Source organism: Myotis daubentonii, chromosome 7 (assembly GCF_963259705.1).
Source record: "Myotis daubentonii chromosome 7, mMyoDau2.1, whole genome shotgun sequence".
Classification (NCBI taxonomy): domain Eukaryota; kingdom Metazoa; phylum Chordata; class Mammalia; order Chiroptera; family Vespertilionidae; genus Myotis; species Myotis daubentonii.
This window is the reverse complement of record NC_081846.1, coordinates 80,433,844-80,450,026: the sequence shown is the minus strand read 5'-3', so window position 1 is coordinate 80,450,026 and position 16,183 is coordinate 80,433,844. Positions and strand designations below refer to the sequence as shown.

Sequence of the window (16,183 nt, the reverse complement as noted above, 5' to 3'; positions counted from 1 at the left end):
AACCTGGGTTGCATGGTCAGAACCTGAGGAAGATAAATTCAGGCCAGGGGTGTCCTTGGTGTGACAGGACTGTCTGGGTATGTGGCTGGGAAGGGGGGCAGGTGGGGAAATGGGAACAGGAGGAAATAGGGAGCCCTGCTATTTTGAAGGTGGGGGGGTGGCTACGAAGGCTATTTAACCTGTGCTGTAGCCACCAGCCACCTCTTGCTGGTCCTAAATGAAATAGGCTGTAAACAGAGAAGCCACACTGGGTTTTGAAGACTTAGGTTGATTACATGTTGAAAGTACATGTGGAATGAAAATGTTTGGGTGTATTGGATTTCAGAGGCTGTTATTAGATTGATTTCCCGTCTTTTTTTTTTTAATGTGGCTACTTGGAATTTTAAAATCCCATGTGGGTTATGTTATATTTCTAGTGGACAGTGCCACTTTACATGCACTTTGCATGGTAGAATTATGGCTCATGCTTACTTCCCCGTGTTGTCTATATTTTTCAAACTGGAAATAGGAGAAACAGACAATATTATGTCTTTGAGGAAAAAGCACTTATCTTGGATTTTGAAGTTCGGCAAGCATGTGTCCTCGCTAACCTTGTCTGAGACTCACCTGCATCTGTAAGGTGAAGATGACAACAATTTTCATCTTACCAGGTTGTTATCAGAAGCGAGGAATGCATAGGAAATTAGCAGAGTATGCTTAGCGCAGAACCTGACATAGGGAAAACCCACTGAAATGTGGCATTATTCTTACTTACAGCTCAAGACCTGTTGGATGCCTAATCTGGAATCCCGGTCCATGTCTAACTCAGCTCCTTGGCTCTTATTGTCCATGTTTGTATTTGGTGTCACATCTACCTACTTCTACAGCCAGGAAGCCAAGATTTCCCTTCTTTTTCTCATCATTGAGGAACCTCAGGCCTGCTACTTTTTCAGACTAAGGTATTTCTCACTTACCTACTTTAGCTCATTTCGATTTCAGAGCAAGAGTTCTCTCCTGGCTACAACTATAAACCAGGCCACAACTCTTTGTCGACCGCTACCCCTGCCTCATACCGGGTGCTGGGGTCTTGTTTTTTACTGACTCTGCTTCTTTTGACGGGAGGATCAATCAAGGACATTTGGTGCCAGGCGAAGGGGGCGAAGGTAACAGAAGAACAGGGTCATGGAAATAAGAGATGAATGGGACAGGAGCAGGCAGAGCAGGAGAACACCACTTTGATGCCTTCTCCCCACCCACCCACAGCCCTGCCTTTTCTCACTTTCTTCCACCGACTTTAAAAACTGTGCTATGTTCACGCTGTGGAAAGTGCAAGGCAGTTTCTTACTGCCTTTCCCTATTCTTACCGCCTGACGTACAGCCTCCTACGGTGTAGCACAGCACTGATCTAACCCTGTGCTTGATTTCCATTCTAGGAAATAAGTCCTCAGACGAAGACAGCTGTACTTGTTCTCTGAAAGTCAGTGGCAGGGAAGAGAGAAAGTTAAAACTTTGTGAAGACATAGCTCCCCTAGGTGTGGCGAGGCAGTTAATGAGAGGATCCTTTCAGTCAGAGCTGCATGAGATCAAAACAAGGAGAAATGACTTAAAAACCCAGATGGAATAGCACAGGGGGCTGGGAACGCCTGTGCTTCTGAAATCAGTGCAAAAAAGCCCCCAATTTCCTCCGAAAGTTTTTTTTTTTTAATCAGAAAAATGTTGATTTGTGTTCCCATCCAGCTGCTGTAACTAGGTGATTCAGAATACATCCTTGACTTAAGATGATCTCTTTTGCCTTTTCATCTTATCCATATGTGACTTTGCCTGCTTTATTTTTAGATTTACTGAGTGTTTTCAAGGTAGCAAATTCAAAGTAAGGAAATAAGCAAATTGGGTTGTATTTCAAGCTTGGGCTGAGATTTGACTGGAGAAACCCTTGGAAATTAACAGGTAACAGAGTTCCTACATTCTCTTTGCCTGGTAACAGAGTTCCTACATTCTCTGTTAAGCTGGGATTTGTGGAGGGTTTGTACTTGGGGGGAAACTGGGTTATTTCAGTGCCAGAGAATACACCTACGGCCACTATGCCACCAGGCAAGGGATGCTCAGGCGAGAGCGTGCAGAAGGGCCCACCCTGGATGGGTAAACATGGCCGTTTTTCCTGGAGCATTAATTAGTGAAATATTTACTGTCGGTCAGAGGCAGGAAGGGACCATTGCCAACAATCACTTTCCTGTGGTTTCCTAGAAATCAGAGGGTTTGTAAAATGTGAATTTCCCCTTATTATTCAAATTTAGGAGCAGGATGAAGCATTTCTGGAGATCCAAAACACAGCTTTAGGATTTCAGCTCTGCTCACTTACCTTCTGGTCCCTTGCCCACCCTCCCACCTCACCTGCTGCTTGTTGTTGTTTTTTTTTCTTGGGGGGGGGGGGAGGTGGGGAGGATGGTCACTGTAGAATAAATGCTCATGAAACTTGTGATATCAGTTGACTGTGGCCCAACCGAATCTTTCTCTGGCAGAGGTCACAGAAATAGCGATGATTGTGTAAGTTGGAATGCAGACATGTGGGCACCCGGACACATGTCCAGGCGATCAGCCTCTGCTCGGCGCCACACGGCAATGAGCATCTACTGGCTGAGCATGAAGGAAGTTTTTATAGTTTCCATTGTGTTTGGATAATTGTTTCTTTTAAAATATTTTTAAATAAGACAATCGCTGTTGCAGATCTGAGCATTATAATTACAGGTGTGCAAACCTAATGTATGTAAAAAATTTCTCAGTGGCAGGCTCGTCCTGACTTTGCTTCTCTACAAACGGAATGTGAGAGCGGTGTCACTAAAATGCTTCTTTGTTACCATTTCCCTTTGTCTGGAAGATGCCATTGCCTCTTCTTTAAAATGCAAATGTTTCACCTGATGTGGATATACTGTATACATCGATTTTTTTTTAAAAAAAAACCAAAGATATGAGATTAAAAGACTACATAAAATGCTTTCTGGACACACAAACAATTTTTAAATTAACAGGCGTTAACAGGTACCGATAAACTGTCTAAAGCATTTAATGGTCTTTCATACAGTCAACTCCCCCAGCCCTGAAACGATGGGACATTTTTTGCGGAAGCTGTCAAACCCAACATTGGAAAACGGTCCCGTTTCGGGGCCGGTGAGCAGAGCACGGAGGGGTAAAAACTGGATGGCTGTGTTGTTCTCATGCTGTGTTTCTGTCTCTCCCCCCACCTGCCTGCTCAGGGCTGATCGTTTTGACCTTGGCCATCTGCTGGATGCCCAACCAGATCCGGAGGATCATGGCTGCCTCCCGGCCCAAGCACGACTGGACCCGGTCCTACTTCCAGGCGTACATGACCCTGCTCCCGTTCTCCGACACCTTCTTCTACCTGAGCTCGGTCATCAACCCGCTGCTGTACAACGTGTCCTCGCGGCAGTTCCGCGCCGTGTTCTGGCAGGTGCTGCGCTGCCGCCTGACCCTGCAGCACGCCAACCAGGAGCGGCGCCTGCGGAGCCTGGCCGCCTCCTCCTCGCCCACCGACAGCGCCCGTTCGCGCCGCCCGCTCCTCCGCCTCGCGTCCCGGCGCGGTTCCTCCGCCAGGACCACGCGCCAGGTTTCCCTAAGCACGTTTCAGAGCCAGGCCGAGGCCAAGCCCGAGGCTGAGGCCCAGCCATCGAGTCCCGAGTCGCCAGAGCCCCAGTGGCAGACGAAACCAGCCAGTTCTGCAGCCGAGAATGGTGTTCAGGAGCATGAAGTGTGAATGTCAGGTTAGCAAGCCTGGAGCGCTAACCAGCCGGGCGGTGACAGCAGCATTCCCCGCACACGCACAGCTGTGACAAAACCACCTGCTCCCGCGCCGGGGACAGGAGGGGGAGCCAGGGGCCTCGGGGAGGCAGATGCCCCTGCAGGTCTCCTAAGGCTGATTCTGCCGCCTTGACTCTGGTTACAGACGGGGACTGCCATCCCCTCCCTTCTTCTAAGTACACACTGAGAGTTCAGTCCGACTGAATTTATTCAGAGCTTACAAAAATGTTTTACGCTGAGCTCTTCCGTTATTTGCAAAGGAACTAAAGGAAAGAGAACGCGGGCTCCCTACCCAGAATCAAAGCATGCCCAGAGAGCCATGGACCGGAGCGGGAGCCAGGAGACGATGCAGCGGGCGCGCTCTCATTCAGCAGCGCGCCAGGAAGAGGCCTACTTTGAGGAGCAGGATGGTGGCGGGCAGCCCTGGCCGGAGGGTGGAGGCCGAGCTGCTCCTCTTCTTGGGCCGTGGCCCGTTGCACAGAGGGGTGTTACAGCAGCTGATGCACACCGAGTTCAGCTTCCCGGGGGAGCAGAAGGACTGGTACCCGGCCGACGCGATGAGGCAGGCTGCGGAGGAGGCACACGACTTGCGATACATGATCCCTGCAACATGCGCAAAGGAGCTGGGTTAAGCTGTGCTGGCAGCGGACAGCGCCATCCTTCCTCCCCCTCCAGCCCAGAGCCCGGGTGGGGCAGGGGGCGCTTTGGGTTCTTTTGCTGAGCCTCCCCAATACACCAGGTGCACGGGGAAGAAGGCAGTCCTCATTGCACCGTTTGGACACGATTGTTCCAAAAGCGATCTGAGATGCACTGCCAGCGAATAAAGAGCTGTCAAATCAAAGTCCACCTTTTTAAAAGTCATAATTCACACTGTGTACTAGATACAGAGCCTTTTACCTTGTTGCTGCTCGAACTATTTCATGCTAGAGAGGACCACAAGCTGTTTGCCTAGATCTCACCTCTATTATCACTATCAGCGACACAGAGAGATGGCACTCCACGATGTTTTTATTAAATCATGGAATGTTCTCAATAAAGACCAAGTCCCAGTGGGATAGATCAGATCCCTAGTAAGGGGCCCTGATTTCTCCATGTGTGCAGAACAGCCTTGCTCTCAGGGAAGAAGCTTGCCTGTAGAACACATGGTCATTTGCCCAGTGAGCATCTCACCTTGGGGGCACACAGACTGGTGGGCTCACCTTGAGGAGGACAGGAGTCATGTCCACATTGCAGCACAGCGTTCAAATTAGGGGGTCTTGGACTATCCCATGACTTCCTAAAGCTGGAAGTACATCAATTCTGATGCTAACAGCTCAGCTTATGTAAGTGCTTTCCTGCATGCCAGGCACTCTTCAGAGCTGTGGCGTCCTGGCGTCCTAGATCCTTCACTACTTTCCGGAGAGGCCCCGTGGTCATCCCCATTTTATAGATGGGGTGCCTTAGGCAAGAGAGGTTCAGCTGACTGGCCCAAAGTCACACAACTGAAATGTATTTGCACCTAGTATTCTGGCTCTATGCCATCAAGTCTATATGACTGTCTATATAGCAAAGCAGATAGCCAATAAACCAGAGTGGTTTTGTTTTCTTTTAGGTGTGGGGAGGCTTTACTCTGAAGATAGCCTTTGGGGTTTGTGTGGCTCTTTTGTATCAAGTTTTTGACTGAGACATAACTTGTAATGCTAAAGTTTGTCCTCGAAGTGAATGGCCTTACCTCTCTGCTGCCCTGCACAGCAGCAGGATACGTTCTGGCAGTGGCCAGGGTGTTCCTCTGGCACCCCGTAGGTGTGTGTTTGCAGGGGTTGCTTTGGTTTGAGGCTCCTTCCCCCACTTCCCTGAGAATGGCTTCTTTAGGTGCAGGAGAAACAGTAAAGACAAACTGCCCAAAACTTCCAAGAAGGAGGTAAAGAAGTGCCTCAGATTTTACATTAAAACACAGTTTGGTCATTTTTTTTCTATATACATCTGTAAGGATTGCTTTTCTAACACCATTAGAAAATCCTGGAAGTAGATCCTCTGGTAAGATAATGCCTGTGGACAAAGGATATGTGTGGGGGCAGGGGGAGAGAAGAGGCACTATTTAATTTCTAAGGAACATGCTATATAGTCTCTGCATTTTCTATTGCCCATGGTAGGGAATTAAGTTTTGCTCACTATCTTTTTATTCTTAAATATTAAAAACACTATTTGTCAGTTCAACTTTAGAAAACATTTTCCTTTAAGTAAATATTAAAAATTCAAAAATACTTATTGAATATAATTTCCACAGTGAAAAACATTCAGATAAGGTGACCAGCACTTCCAATCCCAGGTTCTCCTCAGAGGTAAGCACTCTTATCAGTTTCAGATGCTTCCTTTCAGGCCTGTTTCTATGCATTTATATATATGCCCTTGGAGAAATAAAGTGTGTGCGCGCACACGCATTTATGAATAGCATCGCATCCTATATGCTGTTCTACAATTTGCATCTTTACTTAGTGACATGGCTGAGGATTTGTTCTTAAGCCTAACTTTGCAGGGCTCAGCATCAGTGATGAGGTAGGTTAGTTATATAATGCATGAGGGGAGCCTTGAATTTTGCAACTGCCAGCAGATACCTCCAGTTTCTTGCCTCTGGTGGCCATTGGAGCTTAACATTGGTCCCACAGGGCTGTATATTTTTAAAGCTACTTGAGGGTCTGGCTCCCAATCAGACTGAATCTAGGTGCTGACCGAGTTCCTCCTCTTTGGGATACTGGCTGATTGTGGCACATCCTACACCACTGGGAACTTTTAAAAAACAGGTGGCTTGGGCAATCACAAGGTGCCAGAGACAATCAAGAGCTAGGGCAGGTTTGAGTGATAAGGTTCATCTCTAACACAAGGCCAAGCATTTGAGACTGGAAGAGGGGGAGCTTTTTGATCTAATCCTAGAAACTAGCACAGAGACTTAAGAAATGAAGAAACAAAGGAAGGTAAAACTTCAGAAAATAAAACCTTAATGAGATGAAGATAAATCATTTACCTGATAAAGAGTTCAAAGTAATGGTCATAAAACGGCTTACTGAACTAGGTAGTAGAATGGGTGAATACAGTTAGAATTTCAACCAAGAGACAGAAAACAAAGTACCAAAGAGAAATTACAGAAGAGATGAATACAGTAACTGGATGGAAAAATACACCAAAGTGTTCAACAGCAGATTAGATAAAGCAGTAGGGTCCGTCAGCTCAAAGACAGGGCAGTGGAATTCATCCAATCAATGCAGCCAAAAGAAATAGAATGAAAAAAAGTTAAGATATCTTAAAGGACAACATCAAGTGGACTAGCATTCACATTATAGGAGTTCCAGAAGATAAGAGAGGCAGAGGCAGAAAATTTACTTGAACAAGTACTAACTGAAAACTTTACTAACCTGGGGAAGGAAACAGACATACCGACAGGAAAGGCAGAGTTCCAAATGAGAAGTACCCAAAGAGAGACAGACGGAGGCATATTACAATTAAAAAGTTCAAGACATTGAGAGGAGCTTGATAGTAGAAAGAGAAAAACTTATGTACAAAGGAACCCCCATGAAGCTATCGGATTTTTCAGCAGAAATTTTCCAGGCCAGAAGGGAGTGGCAAAATCTTAACAGTACTAAAAGAAAACATTCCAACCAAGAATACCCTACCTGGCAAAGTTATTAGAACTAAAAGAGTGATAAAGATTTTTTTTAAAAAAAGACTTTTCCAGACAAGTAAAAGCTAAAGGAGTTCATCACTACTAAACCATAATTACATGAAATGTTAAAGGGACTTTCATAAGCTGAAGGAATAGATGCTAATTAATAACAAGAAAACATGTGAAAGTATAAATCCATTGCTAAAGGTAAATATATAGTAAAGTTAGTGTATTAATCACTTAAAAGCAAAGGTAGTATGAAGGTTAAAAGATGTTGTTACAATAACTACAATAATTAGTTAAGACATACACCAGATAAAAAGGTGTAAAATGTAATAACAAAAACATGAAATGTTTTTTGGGGAGGAGAATAAAAATGTAGAGCTTTATGATGCATTCAGACTTAAATTGTGACCAACTTAAAATAGAGTCAAGAAAAATGAAGAAATAAAAGAACAAGATAAAACTTAGAAAATAAAACCTTAATGAGATGAAGATGAATCATTTATCTGATAAATATAAGTTTTGTGTAAGCCTCATGCTAACCACAAAGCAAAGACCTATAGATACAAAAAAAGATAATGAGAAAGGAATCTAAACATACCACTAAAGAAAGTCATCAAACCACAAAGGAAGAAAGCAAGGAAATAAAAAGGGCCAGAAGAACTACAAAACAGACAGAAAATAATTAACAAAATGGCAATAAGTATATGCCTGTCAATAATTACTTTAAATATACATGGACTAAATTATCTAATGAAAAGACAAAGTGGCTAAATGGATTAAAAAAAAAACACAGAAAAATAAGACCCATCCCATATGCTGCCTACAAGAAGCTCACTTCAGATGCAAGGACACATCCAGATTATGAAGGGGTGGGAAAAATAGTCCATGCAAATGGAAGCCCAAAGCAAGCTAGGGTAGCTATGGTTATATCAGACAAAATGAACTTTAAAACAAAGACTGAAATAAGAGGCCAAGATTGCATATCATTAGATAATGGTAAAGGATCAATCCAACAAGAGAATATAACATTTGCAAATATTTATGTACCCAATATAGGAGCAGCTAAATATATAAAGCAAATATTAATAGAGCAAAAGGGAGAAATAGACAGCAATACAATCATAGTAGGGGACTTTAATATACCACTAGCATGAATGGATATATCATCCAGACAGAAAATCAATAAGGAAACATTGGCCTTAAAAGGCACATTAGACAACATGGACTATATATGTATATACACACACACACAGTCAAGAAAACCATCCAAAAGCAAGAGAATACACATTTTTCTCAAGTACACATGCAATATTTTCCAGCATAGGTCATATGTTGGGACAAAAAATGAATCTTAAAAAATGTTTTCTGACCAAAAGAAAAAAAGAAAACAAAGGAAAAATAAAAAAAAACACAACAACCTTGAGGCCAATGAAAGTGAGACAGCATACCATAATCTAAGGGATATAGCAAAAGTAGTTCTAGGAGTGAAGTTCATAGAGATAAATGCCTATCTCAACAAACAAGAAAAGTCTCAAACAATTTAACATTACACATCAGAGAACTACAAAAAGAAGAAAAACATTAAGTCCAAAGTTCATCCAAGCTAGGAAATAAATATCAGAGTGGAAATAAATGAACTAGAAACTAAAAATATCAATGAAACCAAGAGTTGGTTGTTTAAAAATAGAAACAAAGTTGACAAACCTTTAGTTACGCTCCCCAAGAAAAAATGAGGAAACAAAATCAGAAATGAATAAAGACCTAAAACGGATGCCACAGAAATACAAAGCATCATAAAAGACTACTATGAACAATTACACACCAACAATTGTACAAACTAGAAGAAATGAAAAAAATCCTATAAACATAACCTGCCAAGACTGATTCATGAATAAAAAATCGAATCAGACTAATTAGTAAGGAGATTGATTCAATAGTCAAAAATCCTCCAACAAACAAAAGTCCAGAACCAGACAGCTTCACAGGTGAATTCTACCTAACATTCAAAGAAAAATTAGTACCAGTCCTTCCCAAACTCTCCCCAAAAAATAAAAGAGGAGGGAACACTTACAAACTCATTTTATGTGGCCAGCATTACCCTGATACCAAAACCAGCCAAACACACCACAAGAAAAGAAAATTATAGGCCATATCCCTGATGAAAACAGCTGCAAAATACTCAACAAAATATTAGCAAAGAAAGTTCTACAATACATTAAAAGAACTAATACTTCATGATCATATGAGATTTATTCCAGGGATGCAAGAATAGCTTTAACACACACAAATCCATCAAGGTGATACACCACATTAACAAAATCAAAGATAAAAATCATCTATACTCAACAGATGCAGAAAAAACATATGACAAAATTTAACATCCATTTATGATAACTCACAACCAAGTGGATATAGAGGAAATGTACCTTAACATAATATCATATCCAACAAGCTTATAACATCATATTCAACATTGAAAAGCTAAAAGCTTTCCTTCTAAAATCAGAAACAAAGCAAGAATGTACACACTTGCCACTTTATTCAACAAAGCGTTGGAGTTCTAGCTGAAGCGATTACCTAAGAAAAGAAATAAAAGGCATCCAAATGGGAAAGGAAGAAGCAAAAATGTCACTATTTACAGATGACATATTACATATATATGTAATCAAAATTCTAAAGACTCCAAAAATGAAGAACTAAATAAATTCAGTAAAATTACAGGATATAAAAATCAATATACAACAATCTGTTACATTTCTATACAATAAAAATGAACTATCAGAAAGAGAAATTAGGAAGACAATTCCATTTACAATTGCATCAAAAAGAGTAAAGTACCTAGGAATAAATTTAAACAAAAAGGTGAAAGACCTGTACACTGACAACTATAAGACAATGATGAAAGAAATTAAAGATGATGCAAATAAATGGAATGATATTCCATTTATCTTATGAACTGGAAGAATGAATACTGTTCATACTACCCAAAACAATGTAAAGGTTCAATGCAATCCTTATCAAAATTCCAATAAAATTTTTTACAGAAATAGAACAAATAATCCTAAAATATGTATGGAACCACAAAAAACCCTAAATAGCTAAAGCAATCTTGATAAGGATGAACAAAGCTGGAAATCACTTTCTGATTTCAAACTATATGACAAAGCTACTTGAAACAGTATAATATTGACATAAAAACTTACAGATCAATGGAACAGAATGGTGAACCCAGAAAAAAAAAACAATAAAAAAAGAAAAACAACAAAAAAACAAAAACAAGAAACAACAACCCTATGTTTAATTAATTTATAACAAAGTAGCCAATAATACACAATGGGAAAAGGTAATCTCTCTAATAAATGGTATTGGGAAAACTGGATGGCCACATTAAGAAAAAAAAAAGAAACTATTTTATACTCAAAAGGGATTAAATGCTTGAACATAAGACTTGAAGCCACAAAACTCCTTAAAGTAAACATAGGTAGCTAGCTCCCTGACACTGACATTGATCTTAGCAATGATTTTTTTTTATCTCACACCCAAATAAAGGCAATGAAAGTGTAATATAAACAAATGGGACTAAATCAAATTAAAAACTTTTTCATAGCAAAGGAAACCATCAACAAAATAAAAGGCAATCTATTGAATTTGAGAAAATATTTGCAAATTATATACCTCATAAGGGGTTAATACCCAAAGATATATAAAGAACTCATATAACTCAATTGGAAAAAACAACACCCCCCCCCCAAAAAAAAACACACACACACAATAAAAAACACAACATAATCAACCAAACAAAAAATCAAATTAAAGAACAGGCAGAAGATTTGAATAGACGTTTTTTGACAAAAGTCATACAATGGCCAAAAGGTACATGAAAAGATGCTCAACATCACGAATCATCAGGAAAATGCAAATCAAAACCACAATGAGATATCACCTCACACCTTTTAGAATGGTTATTACCAAAAAGATAAGAAATAAGTGTTGGTGAGAATTTGGGGAAAATAGAACCCTTGTGTACTTTTGGTGGGAATGTAAATTGGTACAGTCATGATAGGAAACAGTATGGAAATTCCTGAAAAAGTTACAAATAGAACTATCATATCATCCAGCAAATTCAACTTACGGGTATTTATCTGAAGAAAACAAAAAATACTAATTTGAAAAGATATGTGCACCCCTTATGTTTATTATAGCATTATTTGTAACTAGAGGCCTGGTGCATGAAATTTGTGCATGGGGAGGGGGGTGTCCCTTAGCCTGGCCTGCACCCTCTCCAATCTGGGACCCCTCGGGGGATGTCCGACTGCTGCTTTAGGACATCCCTCTCACAAACTGGCAGTCGGACAACCCTCTCACAATCTGGGACTGCTGGCTCCTAACCACTCGCCTGCCTGCCTGCCTGCCTGATAGCCCTTAACCGCTTCTGCTTGTCAGCCTGATGGCCCCCTAACTGCTCCCCTGCTGACCTGATCGCCCCCAACTGCCCTCCCCTGCCAGGCTGATCACCCCCAAGTGCCCTAACCTGCTGGCCCAATTGCCCTCAACTGCCCTCCCCTGCTGCAACCCACCTCCTCTGCCAGAACCTGCCTCCTCTGCGCAGCGCAGTCTTGCAGGACCCCAGGTCTTACTGAATGGAGCAGCCGCCAGGCCCTGCCTCCACTGTGGGTGCAGCCATCTTGTGGCAGCCATCTTGTGATGATGTCACGTGCGAGGGTGTTAGGACCACCTAGGCTTTTATTAGTATAGATAGCTAAGCTATGGAAACAACCTAAGTGTCCATAGATTGCTGAATGGATAAAGAAGATATAATTAACCACTATAAAGCCATAAAAAAGAATAAAATACTGCCATTTGTGACAACATGGATGGATCTGGAGGGCAATATGCTAAGAGAAATAACTCAAACAGAGAAAGACAAATGCCATATTATATCACGTATATGTGGAATCTAAAACAGCCCCAGCTCATAGACACAGAGAACACACTGGTAGTTACCAGAGGCAGAGAATGGGGGGGGGGGTAGGGGTGAATGGAATGGGTGAAGGGGTCCAAAACTATAAACTTTCAGTTACAAAATAATTAAACTATCTATCTATCTATATAAAACCCTAAGCAATTGTTGGACCATTCAACTGGTAGCTATAACAAGCACTGACCACCAGAGGGCAGATGCTCTATGCACCGGCATAGAAACATGGAATAGACTGATGAATCTCATACTAGAGGCTGGTGCATGGATTCGTGCATCAGTGGGGTCCCACGGCCTGGCCTGCGGGGATCGGGGCTGAAACTGGCAATCCGACATTCCCTGAGGGGTCCCAGATTGCGAGAGGGTGCAGGCCAGGCAAATGAACCCCACCGGTGCACAAATCCATGCACTAGGCCTCTAGTCTATAATAATAAAAGCATAATATGCTAATTAGACCAGATGTCCTTCCAGATGACCTTCCGGATTAAGCTGGGTCTACAAGGGAAGCCTGGTCTTGGGTGCCAAAGGGAAGCTGGTGCTAGCAGCTGGGGTAAGGAAGGCCTACTCTTGCATGAATTTCGTGCACTGGGCCTCTAGTCCTATATAATAAAAGGGTAATATGCAAATTGACCCTAACAACAGAACGACTGGGAATGACTGGTCACTTTGACACACACTGACCACCAGGGGGCAGATGCTCAATGCAGGAGCTGTCCTTGGTGGCCAGTGCGCTCCTACAGGGGGAGCTCTGCTCAGCCACAAGCCAGGCTGATGGTTGCCAGCACAGTGGTAGTAGCGGGAGCCTCTCCCGCCTCCTCAGCAGCACTAAGGATGTCCAACTGCAGCTTAGGTCTGCTCCCTGCTGGTAAGTGGACATCCCCTGAGGGCTGCCGGGCTGCCAGAGGAATGTCTGACTGCCAGCTTGGGCCCGATCCCCGAGGGAGCGGGCATAAGCCAGCAGGTGGACATCCTCCGAGGGGTCCCAGACTGCAAGAGGGCATTGGCCGGGCTGAGGGATCCCCCTGAGTGCACAAATTTTTGTGCACCGGGCCTCTAGTATATATATAAAAGCCTAAGCAACTGGTTGACCAAATCGACCAGTTGCCATGACAGGCACTGATCATCAGGGGGAAGATGCTCAATGCAGGAGCTTCCCCCTGGTGGTCAGTGCACTGCCACAGCAGAAGCACTGCTCAGCTGACCGACGGGTGCCTGGTGCCGGGCTCATGGTTGGCAAGTGCAGCTGCAGCAGTGCCTGCAGCAGAGCAGCAGCAAGCCTACTGAGTGGTGGCAGCAGCAGGCGCAGCAGGCCTGGGATGAGCGGGAGTGGTGCAGCACCCAGCCCGGGCTCAGGCTCCTCCCTGGCCGCCTGCTGCTTTGTGCACTACTACATCCCTTGGGGGATGTTGGACTGCTGGTTTTGGCTGATCCCCGCAGGCCACGCCGAGGGACCCCACCAGTGCATGAATCTGAGCACCGGGCCTCTAGTGGAGAGATAATGTACAGCACAGAGACTAGTTAATATTGTATTGCATATTTGAAAGTTTCCTAAGAGATAAAATCATACAAATCCTCATCACAAGGAAAAATTTAAAGCTATGGATGTTAACTAGACTTATTGCGGTGATCATTTCACACTATATACATTTATCAAATATAAAAAGTTCTACAGATATTAACTTATTTAATCACTGTAATAACTCTAGCAATAATGACACAATGGTGAAACTGAGGCAGAGAGAGGTTAAGTGATTTGCTTAGGGGCCATGCAGATAATTATATGGTAGAGCCAGGATTTGAAATCAGGAATCCTAGCTTTAGAATAGCTGCTTTTAAGGACTCTGCTCCATTGCCTACCATGGTATAATATGCTTTTGTTGGGGAAAACATGGCAAAAATTACATGCACATATATACATTCTGTATGCCTACACATAAAATATTTCTGGAAGAGTACACAAGAAAGAGATGCTATTGGTTGTCTCTGGGTAGACATACTGGGAGGACACAGGATAGGGTACGAAGGAAAACTGTAGACCCATTTGAAATCAGAACAATGCAAATGAAGAACTTTTTTTAACCTTCTAAAATGAACTGCCCCCACTGTTCATGATCAGAGCCTTTTCTTTCCCAGGATAGCTGTCCCTTCCTAGCTGTGTCCACCAGGGGGCTCTGGGGAATGAACACACCCTCCAGGAGAGAGAGAGCTAGGGCACCTGTGTCTGTCTGTCTGCCCATTTTTCTTTTAACTCAGCCCCATGAGCTCAGATCTGGGCCCAGGAGAGGAGGAGCTAAGGTGAACAGAAGGAACCCCGGCCGATGGAGCATAAGTTGGCCTAAGAGCAATCTGGAAGGATGGTTAATAATTAAAAATGTACAAATCCAACAGTTCCTTGTTTTGGCATTTACCCTTCAAAACAAACAAACTCATGTGTGCACATCCTTGACAGGAAAAAGTACATTTATACTGTGGGGTGTTAGGCGGCAGCTGAAAGGGCAGACCTGTTTATTGATCTGGCTCAATTTAGTGATTACTGAATTATTCCTATATTGACATGGTTCTCAATAAGTGGAAAAAAAATTTCCAACTGTTCTACAAATATACCATTTATAAAAGAAAAAACACAGAGCAATACAACGTGCGCATTGCAGTATGTCTGTGTGTGTGTGTATGTACACATCTCTAAGTAACATCAGAGAGAGGGGTCCAGAAGGCTTACCCCTGCGCAGTGGTAGTCCCTTAGAGCTGGGCCCCACTCGGAAAGCACTTTGATTTATTTGTGGCATCAAAACGATTTACAGTGAGGATGCATTCATGGACTGCATCTGTAATGACCAACTAAGAGAAATAAAAAGTATAAAGGGAACCCGAGCCTTACAGCACATGGCAGCACATGGCACCAGGGTGGCCCACTGGGGTCCACTCACTGCAGCCAGAATGCGACACAGCTCCATGGCATCAGAGCTTTCCTGGAACCTCAGGTGGGTTTTGATGAGGGCGCCATGGGTCTGCCTGACTTCAGCAGCGCTGTGGGCCGGAAGTGGTGTCTGGGTTTTCCTGCAGCTTTCAGGCTATCCTGGGCCTCTTGGCAGCCACCGCTGCAGAGGGCAGTGTTCAAGAGCCGGGGTGAGCTCCCCAATAGGTGAGGATGTCCCTTCGCTGCTTGACTTTAATCACTTCCAACACACTGCCAATTTTACTACTGGGTCTTTATTAATAGAATGCATCTCCAGCAACTAGAACCGTGCCTGGCACACAATAAGGGCTCAATATATTGAATGAATGAATGAATGAATGAATGAATGGAGAAAGGGGAGAAGACAGAAGGAAGGACCATGTGAAGGGAATTCTGAAGTCCCGTGATAGTGAGTGCTTTCCTGACTAGTTGCAACTGAAAGTTTACTCCCAGGCTGGCGGGGCCTGGGTAGCAGAGGTTTCATGAAGCTAAGACGGTGACACCCCCAGTCTTTGGCTGATACAGGCAGGGCCGTGAGAGGCTGTGACTCAGTAACAGGGATTCAGACCCAGAGCCAGCAGGTGGGCAGGTTGAAGAAGGGCTGTCTGTCCTCATAGCTGGGCTAACGCCTGCTTGGGCCAGCCATAGCCTCTCCACCCGCACGGCACAGAGATGTGTCCTGCCAGTGCCATTTCTTAGGGCTCTCATCTGAGACCAGAAGTGTGCCTGTGGAACACACACCCTCTGTCACCACAGTAATCAAGACACCCGGCATCTTCCCCTGCTGGCGTGGGTCAGTGGTTGAGCATCGACC

The 16,183-nt window shown here is 43.5% G+C and overlaps 2 protein-coding genes across 3 annotated transcripts in view; one reads left to right on the top strand and one right to left on the bottom strand.

The window, feature by feature from the left end:
- The window catches only part of GPR39 (G protein-coupled receptor 39), a 182,732-nt gene extending 177,892 nt beyond the window's left edge, over positions 1 to 4,840 (top strand). The window contains exon 2 of the mRNA XM_059704633.1: positions 3,231 to 4,840. Coding sequence (XP_059560616.1) covers positions 3,231 to 3,748 — 518 coding nt within the window. The 3' untranslated portion in view covers positions 3,749 to 4,840. The remainder of the gene's footprint in view (positions 1 to 3,230) is intronic.
- LYPD1 (LY6/PLAUR domain containing 1) overlaps positions 3,022 to 16,183 on the bottom strand; it is a 38,612-nt gene continuing 25,450 nt past the window's right edge. For both annotated transcript variants that reach the window (XM_059704635.1, XM_059704634.1), the window contains one exon: positions 3,022 to 4,395. In XM_059704635.1, coding sequence (XP_059560618.1) covers positions 4,160 to 4,395 — 236 coding nt within the window. In that variant the 3' untranslated portion in view covers positions 3,022 to 4,159. The remainder of the gene's footprint in view (positions 4,396 to 16,183) is intronic.